At 37.8% G+C, this 17,717-nt stretch overlaps 1 protein-coding gene across 1 annotated transcript in view; it reads left to right on the forward strand.

The window, feature by feature from the left end:
- Nucleotides 1-14,490, forward strand: part of LOC135691592 (nuclear pore complex protein Nup85) — a 45,872-nt gene extending 31,382 nt beyond the window's left edge. The window contains exons 22-25 of the mRNA XM_065209478.2: nt 8,158-8,257; nt 9,287-9,338; nt 10,955-11,065; nt 14,250-14,490. Coding sequence (XP_065065550.2) covers nt 8,158-8,257; nt 9,287-9,338; nt 10,955-11,065; nt 14,250-14,351 — 365 coding nt within the window. The 3' untranslated portion in view covers nt 14,352-14,490. The remainder of the gene's footprint in view (nt 1-8,157; nt 8,258-9,286; nt 9,339-10,954; nt 11,066-14,249) is intronic.
- Nucleotides 14,491-17,717: the final 3,227 nt, after the last annotated feature.

Genomic DNA, 17,717 nt, shown 5'->3' on the forward strand with positions numbered 1-17,717 from the left:
TTACAGTGGTGTTGCAACTGTTTAGAGTGACTGGGAAAATTGAGACCGCAAGTTGCAACAGTTTCTTAGATTTAAAGTTCAGGTTAATTTGTCTCTTGACTTTCCAAAAATTAAGCCTGCCGCTTCTTGAAGGGGCTTTTATAAAAATTACGTGTATTATTTGGTATCGTTCTGGTTAAGAGAAGATTGATTTATGGACTAATTTATTTTATTCTTTATCGATTATATCTTGGCGGCATCCAGTGGTGACATCTGGTGCCATCTTTTTCCTGCCTCGTCCGGCCTGCTGACTTTCACATCGAGGCTCACATGTGCGTTGTAATTTTCTTTAGTTGTATCGCCAATGGTTTGCTGCGTTTTAACAGCCCTTCTTGGAGACACTCGCAAGGTTACCAATTTTGAAACAGTCAATGTGTGTACATCCTGTGGAAGACCGTTCTATTCAGGGTAGGCGGCCTTTACTACCACTTTGAGCAATTGTTTTCCTCGTCTCTGCCTATCATGGTGGCAAAATACACCGAGCACAATTCAGCTTATTTTTTATTATATAGGAATGGTTGAAAATGACGAGAAAATGGCAAGAGTCGTTATTCTGCTTTGAATATCTATTTGAAGTTGAAAAGTCTCCTATTATGGTACACTGGTTTCGTCGCAATGTGCTTTTCCTCGTCTGTCTCATGACACAATCTCTACGCAACCTTTGCCCCTTTGGATTTAAAGCTCTTTCTCTGCAGCTCTCTTTCTTCCCATTCCACCCCACAACTCCCCTTTCAGAATAAAAAGGTATTTGCCTTTCCGGTCCTCCCTACTTGCGCCACGAAAGTGACCACATGACGTGAAGAAAGTTTAACTCATTCAAATTTCAAATCGCTTCTTTTTTGAGCTGACATTGCCTGATATTGTAAACGATGTATGGACAGTATGCCTTGATAAGATATTAGAAAAGCTAGAGAGGCGATCACGTAGAAAAAGAAAATGACAGTAATTTTCTACGGAAATGGCGACACAAGGTCAGTTCTAAAATAGACGTTTTCAACATAATGATTTCCTTTGCAGTCGTTGAATGGAATTCAAAGTAGTAATATAAAAAAACTCGCGTGTCTATAAAGTCAGTTTAAAGGGCTGCTTTATTGTGCTCTGTTTTTTCCATGAAGTTTTCATAGGCTATATTTGAGTATATTTTTTGTGGGACCTTGGAAATATCGCGCTTCTCACTTGAACCATTGCTGCAGAAAAGAATTATGTCTGTTTTATGGACAATATTTCTTCGCCCTGGTAACGCTACGCCACTGGGGTGGAGGCTGGGGGCTTGGTCTGCTACCCCGAATTCACGTTGTTTCGCTGTGTTTGATCAGAATTGCAATTGTCAGTTTCCCCTCAGATAAATGAAAATCCTTCATTCTATCCGTGTCTTACATCTCAAATCAATCTACTCACTCCTTACACAAATTATTTACCCAAAACAAATTTAATTAATTATGCACAATAAAAGTGTCAATTTACCTGATGATGAAACTGTCGCTTTTCGTCATTCATAATTTTCCTTGAAAATGGTTCAGCTTTTACTTATTCTTTTGTAACTGGGTATTAGTATCGTGTACCTTAATTGATAAAATTCGAAAATTGACCGTGCAACAGGCACTACAGTCAGAGTGGTATATTAATACCCTCATTCACGGAGTATTCTTTGTTTCTTCATGATGTCAAATGTAAAGGACACTTTCATGAAAAGGGTACTTTATCCCAGAGCTGTGTTTAATGACCGTTTGAAGATTCTGGTGTTGTTGTAGTTAAGTGTACTGTATTTGTAGGCTTTTCTCGTAGTCTTTGAACGTGTGGCCACCATGTTTGCTGGGGACTGCATGTAGAAGGGCTCTTAGGTTTTCATTTGGCAAATTTCTTTCAGCAGAGCCTGATATCGGTTGGCTCAAGTCTTGCAACCCGGCTTATCTTTGGGTTGTGAATAGCACGTTATCGTCTGACGCGTAATATTGTTCGCAGTACTGCTTGTCTGTAGTGGATTGCGGTATGGTGCATTGAAAATCCTTTTTTGTGGTTTGCTGCGATGATAAATATTAAACTTTGACTCCTTCAGTTCTCGTCTTGGATTCATAGTGATTGGGTATGTCACCGCCCTCCACCCCCCCCCCCCCCCCCCTTCTTGAAATTCAATCTTTTGTTGCTATGGCGAGCAATTATCGAAGGAACGTGTTGCTGTTTTCAGCGCATGCGTAATACCTCTGAAAGCTGGTTAAAATATCAACAGAATGGTTTACCACTCGCATTGGAAGACAAAAACCCAACAACGTTAATTTCAGCACAAAGTTCATAATTCTAGCAAAGTGGGTGCATTCTTTTTACCACAAGTTAGTAACAAAAATCTTGTCTTGTTTATCAAAGCGACCAAAATTTACAAGATACGAAGTGAAATTTTAATATTTATAACTACAATGAAGCTAAAATGAATAAAAATTTGATAAAAACGAGAAAACAAATGTGACAAAGTACCAAAGAAAAAATTTATCATTGAAGCGTGTTATCTTTATTTTTGCTCTACAACTTTCGTTCTGCAAAAGCGTTATTCCTTTTTAAATTCTCAATGCAAAATGTTTCGTACAGAATGCTTCTTTGTGGCGCTGTAACAGGTATCGGCGATGACGTCACATAACTTTTGTCCCCAGGCCCTTGTCATTTTTCTGCTCCACTTGGCTAGTTGTTACGTACTTCGAGTCACTTGGCTATGAGCAACCGTGCTCCGATTTCTAAAGGATTCCTTATCTGATTATGCTTGTTGAGTTACTCTTCTTATAAAAGGCCTTTAAAACCTGTGAGAAAATAATTTCAGGAAAGGCATACGGCCTTGCCTCGATGGTGTATACAAAAAGTGAATAAATCTTAGCGATTTGTTTAAGCTTTGATTTATTGCAATGGCTCCTGTTTAATTGGTCAAGCTCTCAAATCTGTTTGTACTGCAATCCTCCCTAGTTACTGAAACAACGTACCGTGAAATCTCATTACGCAAAAAGCCGCAAAAAAGTGCCTTGCTTTGTCCGTTTTTTACTCAGACTCGTAACAGTATTAAGTTTTGCAATCGGATTTTTGACTTATTGCGTTGAACACATTCGTTTATAGAAACAATGGTCAACTTTAATTCATTCGCGTTTGCGCACACTGTGATTTAAGTTCAACTGTTTAATTGATACAGGCAAAGCGCTTTAAAAACAGTAAAACCGAGTTATTGTAGCCATGACGAATTTTGCCGAAGCACCAATCACATGTTGTTTGTCTGTTTTCACCAATGTGACTTGTTCTGCAAAAGGATTTTATGCATTGCTCCTGATGGGTTTGCGACCACAGTATTTTACGAACGAACAAGAACAGCTACTGGTGTTCTGTAATTTTTGAACATATATATTGCGTCCTCCTTACAATTTATTTCCATGCAATATGAAAGGTTCGGTGTGTTGTCCAATGGACTTTCCAGGTAGTTATTAAATTCAACTACACAACCTACATTGATTTGAAGGAGAGGGGTAGCGATGTCGGAGGGGTGCGGTGTCGGAGGGGGGCGATGTTGGAGGGTGTGGTGTCGGAGACGGTGCGATACAGAGAGGGTGCGATGTCCGAGGAGCGGCAGTGTCGGAGGGGGTGCGGTGTCGGAGGGGTGCGGTGTCAGAGGAGCTGCCGTGTTCATCTTTTCTGATGAAAAAAGCTTTTTTCAAAAGATCCAAGAATATTTCTCAAGGCTTGTAGTTTCAGTTGAAAGACGCATTAAGAGCTATTAAATTAAAAGTTTACAACCATAAGAATATCTGGAAACCCCGGTCACTTGCATGATATTCTTTGTTGCTCTTGCACGCACTGTTTTAAATAAACTTTAAAAGAATTTCAGTCTACAGTATCTCCATGCTGTAGTCCTAAAGCAATGAATAGTGAATTTGGAATTGTTTCTGTTAACTGCAAAAGCTACTTCTTTTTTATGTTGAACTGAAATTGTGAAAAAGTTTAGGTTCATTTAACTTATTTGACAATTTAAAGATAAAGCGACAATTAAGAAGGCTTTAGAAAAAAATCGCAGAATTAGAATGCCGAGAAAGAATGACATGTTGGAATGAGAAACAAAGGAACAGAAGGTGAGAAGGATATATATAGGAGAAAATGAGAAAGAAAAGAATAAAGGATAAAATAGGAAAAAGAAGGCGAAGCAAAATAAAGCAAGTAAAAGCATGAAGGAAGAGAAAAAGAGAAAAGATGGTGAGGGAGAAGGACTGAAAAGGGAGGGAAAAATATGAACAACATAAACTAAGAGAGAAATGAGAAGATAATTCAGACAATAAGAGACAATAAGAAGAGAAGATATGAAAATGATAAGTAAGTTGAAATGAAGATGTAAAAAAGATAAGTAAGATTTCAGGAGGAATAAGCTAGCTGAACACTAAGGCATGGCAAGAAAAAAGGTGATTGAATATGGAAAATGTAGGGAAAAGCAAAAAAGAATGCGAGGATTGGCAAGAGAAGGATAAGAAAAAATAAGAGTAAGATTGTCACCAGTTGCCTTGATTGCAATAGCAAATCATTTGAAGAGATGAGGCATATAACTCTGTACTAATGATATTTTGGAAAGATCAGACAGTGGAAAAGAAGCGCTATCTGTTGAATCTGTTGAATCATGACGGAGGTAAAACTTAGAGAAAATGTTAACATAACAAACTGCCATCTTGCTAATCGAAGTAACAAAAACGTGGTGCGCGGTCAGAGAACTAGGCACCACTGAAAGGAGAATGTTTCATAATGGTAAATGTTCATGTTCATACATAGATAAATATAAGTCACATCTCAACAATATCAAAGAGAATCATTTCACGAGCTTGTTATATAGTTTTTCACAAGCTTTGATTGCAGACATTTTCTTGAGAGGAATTTAGTGGGATTAGTTTCTCTCTTTCGAAAAGCCTTAGTTGTTAGTTTTGCGTTAAACTTCGATCGTAATGTCTTTGTCATTGTAGCTAGTTTTGCACCACTCTAAAGCAAAAACACGCTCATTATGAAGGCAACCAAGAATGGCAAGGTTTATTTAGTTAGGAAATATTAATGACATCATCAAGGGTGTTACTAATTTCTTTTTGTATCTCATCCTTTATGTGTTGGTTAAGATGGTAGCTTTCCAATATTTTTCAAAACTTGTCTGTGATTGAGGTTGCTGTTTTTAATTTAGTTTAAGTCACCAAGAATGGTGAATTCTCCCCACTCTTCTTTGCCTTGGCTATCAAGATTCTCCATCAAGATAAAACCTTCACAGGCTAGTCCTTATTGGCAAATTAATTTTAAGGCTCAAATATGGTTTCCTGTGTTTTAAGTTTTCTTTGATATTTTTCTTTTTTTAAAAAATTACACAAATTTCGCTACCACAATAATTGTATCTATTTTAACATGCTTAACGTTACCGCGTATTTTTTAGAGGCGTTTAATTAACTGTTCATATCGGCTGCCACTAAAAGGATAGCTTGTGCGCAGACTCGACTGGTTTTCCTATCGATGAATTTAGTTAAATGGAAAATTTAGCGTTTCTCGAAACCGTGAGTTTTCCATTCAACTAAATTAATCTCTGGGAAAACCAGTCGATTTCGCGCACAGGCTACTAAAATGGCCACAAAGTTCTACATATCGCGTATCCGATATATCAAGGCCCCTTGCTCAATTTAGTGTCCTGAATAAGAATCGTTTCAGACATGGATTCCACTGCCTGTTTGAAGTTTGCAGTTTAGCCAACGAGGATGAAAAATATATATATATATATATAGACTAAAATAAATAGTCTAATCGCTCCGATAAGTTGAGCACTCTAGACAGCAATAGGATAAATACTACATATATATATACTTCTGCACTGTCCACAGTACCATGCCCTTCGTTTAATTCTCTTTGGCCAGATCTCTGGCATCACAGGAATTGATCCTTCTTGCTCTGATGATAGATCTCAGTACAATGTTCTTCTATATTGAAATACTCGTTGTACCATGATAGAAAATAGCATGATTGTTGGGTCCCTTTATCAGTCCCTTTATCAAAGACACGGGTCGGTTTGACAACGGATAAATGGAATCCTAACAGCAGCAGATATTTATCTGTCCTTTCCGAGGGGCGATTCATTCTTGCAAACAAAGTAAGAAATTTCCATCAAAACAAAAGGATTTCCAAGGATTTTCAGATAAAACAGTAGGATTTCCATCAAAGGTTTACGAGGTTTGTATGAAGTGATTCACCTTTCGGTCTTTTCAGGTCTTTCTCGGGATGTTGGTTGATGTGTAGAAATTACTCTATCAATAATTAAATCAAGTCTTACATTCTAGCTTTCGTGGGACCTTCTGACATCTCTATTGAGACAAGCCTTAGTACTCTTTAATTTCATTTTAGAAATTGTCTTTTTTTTAATTAAGTGTTATCAAGAGTTGTTTGTTGTAAGTACCATTCACAGCCGGAACTCGGTGACCCTCAGTCTTTTTTTGGCTATGGATGGTACATTGCAAGTATTGTGTTGGTTTTAGTTTTGTTGATTTGTATGAAAAGTACAAAAAGGACAGCCCCAGACGCCGTCCAATGACGTAAGATGTATATTAAGCTTGAGGGAATTATTGTTGAAAATTGTTAATGTAGGATTGAGGTTTCAAATTCATATCCTAGCAAAGTAAAACTTGCTTTTTACTTACAGAAGCTTGGTAAATTTTATAACAGCTTTTTCTTGCCAAGACTGATCGACATTCGGGCGTGCATGTTTTGTTGAATGATAAGAATTTCGTTATGAAATAGTTGTTCAAATAATTTCCGTCACTGGTGAAGACATCTGGAAAATAATATTTGCATATTTAACGTCAGTTTTATCGGATTCCCAAACTTGGTATTTTAACAGTACAATTTTTTAGGCCTTCGATCTTTTCATTTACCTTAAACCAAAGACATTAAGTATACAAAATAACCCACCACGAAGAGCCTTGCTTTTCTGTGATGGCTGCGTCACTTCTAATTCTTTGTATCCACAAACGTACCATCAGTCTCTTCTATTTTCCTTACAATCAAAGCCACGCATTATATTGCCTTTCAGGGTAGTTCTGGAATGCCATTCGTTCATAGGCATCTCTTTAGCGGCTTCTCCAAGATTAAAATTGCGATCGCCTAGGATTATTTACCATATTAATTAAAAGTTGCCTTTGGCATTAGTTTAGATTAGCTTAGCAAGGGATTGTTTGGTGTTTCTTGCATTTGGTTTCGTTGTTTGTGCAAGGGTTGGGATTGTCTGTGACTGCAAATGTGTCCAAAGGTCGTCATCATTGTCATTTCTCATCGTCAGCCATCGAATATATCAGGTAAAGAAGATACAACAGTAACTGCGCTATAATATTAGTTTTATGATGTTGCAACAAGTTAGAAGTTGCAATAAGGACAGCAAATACTACAACAACAACATAAGTCATGAAAAGCACAGTTTAAGGTCAATTTAACCCAAGTGGTCAAGCTTATTCGTTTTTCTAGTTTTTGCCAATTCTTTCCATTTATCAATAAATTCTTCAATTTTCTTTTACTTCTTTTCAAGTTGCCATAATTTCTTCAATTTTCTATAATTTCGGTAGTTGGTAGATCCAAAAACTAGACTCACCTTGAGTTGAACAAAAATTTTGCACATATGAACAAGTTGATTTAATCCTCTCAAGGTTTTTTTAATTAATTACTGAGCTACATTTTTGGGGAGAGCACTTAAAAACTGATACAATCCACCCTGTGACTTATATGATCTTAGACATTACAAAATATATTACAAAAAAAGTCATAGCGAAACTCAGATACAGTCCCAAAGTACCAAACTTTTGTAACTTTCCATAGGTTTGTCTCTATGATAAATAATCAATTGTGCTTCTAGGAATTTCCCATTTCCCTCGCCTACAAATTACATATATATTTGTCCTTTAACTCATATTTTCATCTAACCTTATTCCTATAATTCTTACATAATTCCTTCTTATTCCTTCTTCATTCTTGCATGTGCATTCGTTCAGGGCTTGTTTTTGATTGATTAGAATGTGATGGGAATGCTATTGTTTGTCCGTCAAGCTACTTTGTGGAAACATTTGTATGTTTGGTTAACTGATACTTCTTGCTTCCCAGGGAAATACAGAGAATTTCATAAACTATATAACGAAGAAAACTTTCAAGAAGCGGGAAAGCTGTTGATGCAACTGCTGTCATCAAGTTTGGCTCCACAGAGGTGAGATGTTGCTAAGGAAAGGAACCAAAAGTCTTTTAATGCGTGAGGCATCCCTCCCTCCTGGAGTAAAAAAACATGCGTGTGGAACGAAATCATTATTACGCACGCTCTCTGTATCCATGACGGAGGGTTGCCTCGCATATTTGAAGATTCTCGGTCGTTCCGCCTCAACAAGATGAAGAATAACAATTGTAGATGAGAATTAAATACTATAAAAGAGGAAAATCTTTCATTTAGGGGCTAAGATCAACGTTTGCCCTCGATATAGAATTCTAAACTGGTCTTGTGGTCATACCTGAGTGGCATAGTATGGTGTAATTCCCAAGAAGTTATAGACTTGTGTGGAACTAATTTAGAATTGACTCACCTTTAATAATTATCAGCCTGACATTCGACAAAAGTTAACAATTATGATCCCCACTGTTTGAGGGGGAGGGCGCTCATTCGAACGTGGTGCTGATTCAAATGGGGCGCTGATTATATCTTTATTACTTTTTAATTTCGCATATAAAAATTAAACCTCAATTGCTGGGGAATCAGTTTGCTCTTAGCTTCAGTAAACAGTAAATCGTTAGTTCTCTTCTCAAAATCAATACATTTTTCCATTTCTTCCCCATCATTATAAGCATTCTCCACTTTATGATATTCATAAATAAGGCACGGAAGGCGCTCATTTAAGGGATGGGCTAATCATTCAATTATTGACCGCTTTAGAGGGGCACTTATCGAGGATCCATGGTATCCATCTGTTTAACCCAGAAATAACGTTTTTTTTTGCTTCAAACAAGGAGTGCTTTTAGAATAAATGGAGCCAATGAGTAATGGGCAAACACTCTTTAAAACCACCATTTGTAAATCGCGTATTTTTAGCACATTTTGCTGTCTTTTACTTCTAAATACAGAGGGCCCTCTCGTAGGCCTCTCGCATGTCTTGAAATTGTAGGCCCTCTCGCTACACGATGCCAAACCGTCTGTCTGTAAATTTGTTTGTACATGAAGTTTCATCGTATTTTATGTCTCTGTGCCCAGGTTTTGGATGACGCTGCTAACAGATGCATTGCCGATGCTAGAACACGAAAAGGTTATCTTTTTTAACAATGTTTTGTTTCGCCTTGGAGAAATATTAAGTGCGTATTCCGTTAGTCGATTAAAGTTGATAACATTTGCGACATATTTTGCAGAATTTGAGCTTTTCTCAAAACAGTTTGAAGAAATTTCATTTTTTGCACAAGATTTTGATAGCGACTTTGGGGAAAACTAGCGAATGACACTTAGGGTCTTTTTGTTTGAAATAATCGATTGCAACAGTCTTATAAAAGTTTAATCAAATATTGTGTTTCAGACGCCATTGCCCATTGTGTTTCCTTTTCATTATGAATATCTCATTGAGAAAGTGAGAATGTTATAAATGTTATTTGTATGTCTATGGTGTGGGTTAACCTGTGTTTTGTCTTTAGCATCCCAAAATGTTATGATTCAATCATCCAATCATTTTCTCGTTGTTTCAATCCTCTAATTGGATTTGGCTATGGTAGTATGGGGATTTCAACAGCCTTTTACGCCGCAGATTTTTCGCTCATTTTTTCTTATTTCTTGGTTCTGTAAGTATTTCTGAAGCAATGCGGGCAAACTGAGTTTGCGCTGATAAAGGGTCTAGCCTTTCTGGGTAAATCCGGTCCTAACTGATCTAGACCGATAATCTCTTCTACTGGTTAGGGCTATGGGTGTAAAGGAGGCATTGTACAAGTTATCGCTAGCGTCATGGAGAGAATCGCTTGTGTGGTTAGAGCTTCAGTTCCCAAATACAATCATAACGTGCTGCCATTGGCCAGTAAACTGTCAATCAACCATTGGCCAATCAATAAGCGTGTGGCTGGTATCATTCGGGATTTCAACTCCTTTTCTGTTGTTCTAGTAGCGCCTCTCGAAGCTGGCCCTGCCTTTTGTGTAGCCCTAGCTCGTCCACTACAATGGCGTTGTTTCAGGCAAACTTATCTGCGTGGAAACGGGAAAATTGTTTCTATTTACTATCTAGATCAACATGATGCGGCTCCATTTTCGGGCCTAACAGGATTTCATTCCCCTTGCGTATCCCTTGGGGTGATAGTTATATGCATGCATGGCACTCCAAGCCCGATCAACCAGCAACTTGGAAAATGTCTGCCAGACAAGTTAGCCAGACACTGGCCCAATTAGTCAGAAGGTATTACTTCACCGGTCGCGTGGAACTTTGGTCCTGAGCCGTCGAACCTTAGACTTGGAGCAAGTCTATCGAACCTTGGCTCAAATTGAATCTTAGCAGAAGGCCTGGGTAGCAGTAAAAAACCGTTACAAAAACCTTCCACCTACAAAATCAATTTACTTATAGAATGCGAATTGATTGCTTGGGCAGCTGAGTTGTTGTAATAAGATGATTGGGTCTTGAATTGGCTACCAATCTACCTTTCTAATTAACACCGTATTGAATATTCGTCAACCTATCAGTGAAATTACAACATATAGCAAGATCTAGACTTAACAAACGTTATTGCAAATCACATTATTTGTGCTTTATCTGAGGTTTTCGAACTTTCCCTAGCTAATATACGATCAAGACAATCAAGTATTATTAAAGGCGCTCAAGTAGATTACTGTAAAAATGTGAGGAGTATATTGAGTTCGCAATGTATTCAGACTCCTTTCTCTTGCTGTTTCTAGATAATCTTCAGCAGCACTCAAACATACGAAATTATGCATTGCTTGCAAGAACTGCAATTGTCTATCAACTCGAAAGAATACTTCGGTCAACTGCATTGTGGCAATATTAACGTGAGTAATTTTAGTTTGTAATTGTGCTTAGAGCAGGGAGCGTCTTATTTCAAAATCTTATTGAAAAATATAGATGCTATTGTTTCTTAACTGAAGACAAAATTTTTCTCTGGTCTGGTAGCAACTGCGATGGAATTATAGAACAGTTATCGTTTGCAATGATTACAATCTTCGCCAAGTACAGAGTTCTTTATAAAGCCATTCGGGAAAGCGAGAATAAAAGGAAAGCGGGGAACGAAAAGGAGAGCAGAGAACGAAAAGGAGAGCAGAGAACGAAAAGGAGAGCAGAGAACGAAAAGGAGAGCAGAGAACGAAAAGGAGAGCAGATAATGTATGCAAGGGAGGGAAAGGCAGGGATCAGAAGTCGGCAGGCAGACATGTATACATAATTTATATTCTGCTGTTTATCTTAGAACAACTAAGGCAACTGATGTGACCTTTTCTCTACAGTGACTAAAAATAATTTGACAGAAAACTTGGCAAAAATAATAAATATAAATGAATATATATTTTTTCTCTTAACGAAAGGGAGAACGAATTAAAAGGAATTAAAAGAACGAAAGTAACGCAGGGAACATAAATAGGGCAGGAACGAAAGGCAATAGGACAGAGAACGAAAGTGAAGACAGAGCACGGAATGAAAGGCAGAACACATAAGGGGAAGCAGGAAAAGACAGGGAAGGCAGAACACCAGAGGGAAGGCAAGGAACGGCAGAGAAGACAGGACATGGATGAGAAAGCAGAGAACATAAGTAAGGCAGTAAGGCAACGAATGTAAAGCAGAGAACGAAAGGGAAGACAGAACACGGAATAGAAGGCAGGGAACGAGAGAGAGGGCAGGACACGGATGGGAAAGCAGAGAACGTAAGAAAGGCAGTAAAGCAGAGAACGAAGGGGAAGGCAGAACACGGAATAGAAGGTAGGGAACGACAGAGCAGAGTCCAGAAAAGTCTTCAACCTTTTTCCTGTCAAATTTTTCCCCGTCAAAACCTTTCCCCTGTTTTTCAAGCTATCACCTTGGACAGGGCGTGACTAGGGAGTGGCTAGGGCACAAGGGATCACATTACAGCTGAAGAAAAATATTTCTTTTTAAATTTTGACTAATAAAATTGATGGGAACATGATACAATGTAGATTGAAAATTTCAGCACAACGGAACACGAACAACATCTCTCCTCAGTTTTATTTACTTGCCGTGAAAGTACGTGGCCTAAAAATTGTGTGTCATTTCATGCCACCTATCGACTCTGCGACAGATTCAACGTGTGGTTTAAAAGGCCAACGAAGAAACAAGTGCAAAATGACTGTTCTCAACTGTTTTTTAAAATTTTATTTTACCAAAACCTTCCTCCAAATTTCTATTGTTTTTCAAACCTTCCTCCGGTCAATGACCATGCGACCGTAATGTTTCCTGGACTCTGCGACAGAGAAGGCAGGACACGGATGAGAAAGCAGAGAATGTAAGTGAGGCAGTAAGGAACGAATGTAAAGCAGAGAACAAAAGGGAAGGGAGAAGACAGAATATGAGACAGAGAACGACAGGGAAGGCAGGTAACAAAAGGGAAGGTAGAGAACCAGAGCAAGGCAATAAAGCAAATAACGAATGTAAGGCAAAGAATGAGAGTAGGGTAGAGAACAAAAGGGAAGGCAGAACACGGAAGAGAAAGCAGGGATCGACAGAGAATAACAAAAGGGAAGGCAGAGAACCAAAGTAAGGCCGATAATATAAGTAAGGGTGATAACAAAGAGAACTAAAACTGAAGGTTCATATCAGTCGTCGCTAGATGACAGTTTTATTTTGAAGTGCCTCTTATGTAAAGCTGAACACAGTGTGACTAGATCTAGCATAATTTTGGCCAAAAAATGTCATTTAGCATATATTCTGGCATAATTTCAAATTAAGTGATAGCAAATTAAGTGAAAAATATGGGCTAAGTATATTTAAATATACATAACTACATATATAATATTTGTTGATTAATTGATTGCGTTAGTTTGTTAGCTGTTTATGTTTAAGATGCAGTTTAATATTGTATTCATCGAACAAATATGCTGCTATTCGGCGCCTGCGCTAGCCTCGTTTTCAAACAGGGTAGCCTTGATTTGAAATTTAGAATAGCTTTAGTAATTCTAGCATTATTTTCTGAAAAGTTTGGCTGAACGCCAAAATTGAATTCTGGTCATTCTTGCTTGACATGAAGCATCACAGAAGGTTTTTCACATTGGTCTAGTGTTTGTTTAAACACTCCTGCATTCTCCTGTATTAATCTGCCTTTTTCATCATTGGCTTACTCGCTTACGCCCATGAACCTTTTTTCACAACTTGTTAAGTCGTGGTTGAGAAGAAAGGAACCTAAGTAAGAACTGCCGGGATCGGGCCTCTTTTAGAAGGTGCTTTGTTGTCGTTTGCCCTATTGACCAGCAATGCTTTGAAGATTCCAGTTTTGCAAATGATCCCAGAATCAGTTGAGCTGATCACTTGGAGTATTTTTGACGGCGAATTAAAAACGTCTCGCATCCGACAGGTTGCTTTGCAAGAAATCCACCGCTGAACAAGAATCACCTGCCCTTGTTGCTAAGAATTTCGAATGGATTCGAGTGCAAAGCAAACCGACCTCTTTTTATCCATCTCAGTCTGTTTATCCGGCTCATTGTAAGTTATGCATTACAAGCAAAAACCTGCTACATATTTGAAAGCAAATAAGCATCTTTAAGCGTGAAACGTAGAATACGATTGAATAACCATTGAGCTAAGACCCACAGATCACTCTTTGCGTCCAACGGACATTATCTTAACACTAAACTCTCATGCCCTGGTGTCCCCCTGTGAGATTGAGAGCCCAAAGCCCAATGAAGGGTAGGATGTTGCAACAAATTGACCACAGTTTTTAACTGAAAACTTGGAGGCATATGTGCAAAATAAAGGCCAGCAGACTCCTCAATTAGATATTTAATTTAGATGAAAATGAGTTTGTTTCTCACTTCACCGTAAAAGTTAAGATTATTTTTCTTCGGATAGCCTAGGGTTTTTCAAGACAGTTTTACCCCCATCATAATTTTACATGCCACCCTGTTTGGCAAACAAAATCTACTATTGATTCCGGGAGACTAGCAAGATGATCGCAGCGTTAATGTTATGCGTCGTAAATAATGACCTAAAGCCTTTGTTATATTCTTTTCGCAGGAACAACAGGATGATGAAAAAGACAAACTGGCTCTTTTGAGGTTAGGACTTAGTAGAAATCTTGCCCGTGTACTTCTTCAAGAAAAATGTGCAAGCAGATGACCTCAACTCTAAAAAGAGTACCTTGTAAGCTAAAATACTTTAAACTATGCATTAAATTGTTGAATTTTTCCAAAGATATCTCTCGTAAAAGAAGGCATTTTGTATATTGCAGAAACCATCAGCTCATTTGGGGCTATAATTGGTCTTTTTTTTGGTGTTCCTTCTCAACGCGGATTTTTTGCCTGAAATATTTATCGATATATTTATATAATTGTTTATTTGTTTGTTCCTTTCTTTATTTCTTGTTTCAGTTATGTTTTGTCCATGGTTTTATGTACCATTCTCAAAGCTCAACAGTAGACAGTTATTCTCTATCTAATTGTTCATGAATCCGTACTGCTCTCAGTACGAGATTTTACGTGAATGAGTAAAATATTTTTCACCTCTGCCCCCCAAATCCAACCTTCATATTCATATTCATTCACACTCATATTTATATTCATATAAAGTTGTTTATACACAATAAATCCCTTCAGCATATCAAAAGGCTATTCATTCAAATTAAATTTACAAACTAAATACTTCAGCTTTTGAAGTATGATTTTAATATTCTTTTGAAATGCGGGAGGGTTGGCAGTTCCCTGATTGAGATAGGGATGCTGCTCCATGCAGTAAGAGCTGAATAGTGGAAGCTTTTTCACATATTCAAGGTTATATCTTGGAAGGTGTCCTTTCAGTTTCTTGCTCTATTGTTTGAGTGCAAGGATATCGGGGTAAATTTATCCCAAAGGCTTTCTGGACACGTCCTAGCTATGCTACTGCTTGGGCCTAATAACTTTATGAAATTAAAGGGAGTTTCTACTTTTCACGTGACTGCAGCTAGTTTACAGCTTCTTCTTTGGTAAGCTTCATTTGGGAGTCATCCCGGCCCCCTGTCTACAGGGATTTTTTATCTTACAACCCTCAACGGTTTAAGCTCGAGTCTTCCCCATTCACCCGAAAAGCATTATTAGGCAAGTAGCATAAAATTATCATAAAAATACCATCTTCCTTATCTCTCGTCATTTTGTAGTAAGCAAACATTTTTCAGGGGAGCGAAAGGAGATGGTTGCTCTCGACCTTAAAAACTTGTGTTAAAGTTCTGGCAGTGATGGTTGTTCCTTACCCTTCGTGCTTATCCTTGTTGTAATTCCTCTTTCAAAATTTTGCTACGTGGGTTGGCTTTATTAATTCCTCCGTCCTCTTTGCCTAATGTAGCCTCAAAAGTCGCCTCCCCGGCTGATATCGTTTTGAAGTCAAACCAGAAAGCATCCAGCATGTACATCAACTAGATTTCAGAAAATTACAGCAATTAGAACTTTTTGATGTAGTTTTGGGCAGCCTAGAGTTATTCTCTCAATTCAGATTCGGCTTGCCTTGTTTTGAAAAAGCTTTGAATTGAAGTATATTGTGATTTCATACGTATGATTTATTCTGAAAGTTATTTATTTGTGCTTTTAATCCGTTACATTCCCGATTTTGTGTTGACATTAGGAATTTTTGAAATCGATTATCTAATTTTTATCTCTCCATTCACTAAAGATCAATATTATTATGAAAAAATTCAGTTGTTTACTTTGCGTTGCATTTTCCGGTGAAATGTTTTCTTAGAAACCAAAAATCGATATTCGAATGTAAAAAAGCCAAGCTTGCTAAAATGCCAAAAAACACTTGGAAATACTGAATAGGTTTGCAGTCGAAGACATTTCGATGGCGGTAAATTTCCATGTTCTCTTGATCAAAAACTTAAACGATATCGTACGTTTTTCATTATCAATGAAAAGCAATTTTCCTAAGGAAAGTGGTTCATGATGATTAAAGAAACATGTTGAATTTGCCTGACATTAGAATGAGGATGGTGTATCGTATGAAAAAAAGTGTAAGAATTTCAAAGGTTTACCAGTTCCTGGTTCAATAATGAAAATGTCTGTTGTTTGTTTAGTAACTGGAAAATTACTAAAGGAAAATTAACTTGGAAAATTATACGGCGAAGGACGGTGAGGAATTTCAATGAAAATCATGTTAAAGTACCACACCCTGACCACACCCTGACCACGCCATGTCTTCCTTGCTAATTTGAGGAAGCATTGCTCATTGGCCAGAGAAAGCATTTCTTTGTAACTGCTAGAGGGCTTCTGATAATGAAGTGAACCTGTCAAGTTTAAAGATTCCTTTAATTAAGGGGGCCTATTAAACTGATTAGAATAGGAGATGGCTAATTCTAGAAGCTGCTTCGAATGAGAACATAATTTCATTGTTTCAGTATTGTTGCTTTATTTGGTTGTGCTTAAAAACTTGAATCGAGCAATTGAAGCTACCAAATTTTGTAGGAAAATCACCACATACAAGCTGCGGCATTCAGTTATTAATGAAAAATATCACTTCTTGTCAAAAAGAGACCGTTAGTGAAAAATGTGATCCTTTTAAAGACGATTCATTTCCTTTCAATGACCGCTTCAATTCTTCTGTTAATTGTATCGAGATTTTCAGATAAATTTCAACCATGACTATTGCAGTAAATGATTTCGGAAGGCTTTTTAATGTGGAAAGTGTCATTGCGGTTAGGGAGGTTGAATATGAGCACGCCGTGGTACCTGCATCTTCAAAGAAACCTCTCCATTCAGCCAACACGTATGACACACAAACTGATCTGTTAGGTCGCACCTCAATGAATAGGGAATGACGCTTCTCAAGTGCCATCTTCTTTCAAGTCCGGTATCTTTGAGTCGTGGTTAACTGTAAATGTGCCGCTCCGCGTGTAAATATATCTCTGGTGCTGGTTTTCTTCTTCCATTTGGCGGCCTGTCTTCGTTGCTTATTTTAGCATGGCGATGTAACTTCCAGCATAACTCGGTTTCCTTTGCTTCAAACGAAACAGCGGTTTTTATCAAGAGTCGACCTTATTTCCTTAACACATGTTCTCCCTTTTTTGTCTATTCTCCTTGCATCGCAGGAAAGAGTTTGAAAAAAGCAAGGTTGCCTGCAACCTGCAACATGCAGAAACATGTAACATTTGCACAACCGTGCCTGTGCTACCGTAATTAGCCTCTCTAACGAGAGTGCCAAAACTTAGATTCAAATATGGAAAAGACCATGATAGCAATGTTCTTTTGTTATAAAGAATGTTATGGTCGCCATCGCTATTATGAAATCATTCTGCGGCCTTTCAGAAAGGCCACCTTAAGCTGCGAAGTTTTTTCCTAAGATTCATGGTCCACTTGTTTTCGTTATTTTCCATGAAATTTAAAATGTCGGTGTTTTTGACGACATTTGTATATACAAGCCATAGTTTGAAAGTTGCTTAAAAAATGAAGGCCGACAGCGGGCGAAACTGTTTTGCGCTCTTTGCCTTAATTATTAATTGCCTACTTTCTGTGCATGGCTTAT

The sequence above is a fragment of the Rhopilema esculentum genome, chromosome 13, assembly GCF_057945365.1.
Source record: "Rhopilema esculentum isolate cy_ngs chromosome 13, ASM5794536v1, whole genome shotgun sequence".
Taxonomy (NCBI): domain Eukaryota; kingdom Metazoa; phylum Cnidaria; class Scyphozoa; order Rhizostomeae; family Rhizostomatidae; genus Rhopilema; species Rhopilema esculentum.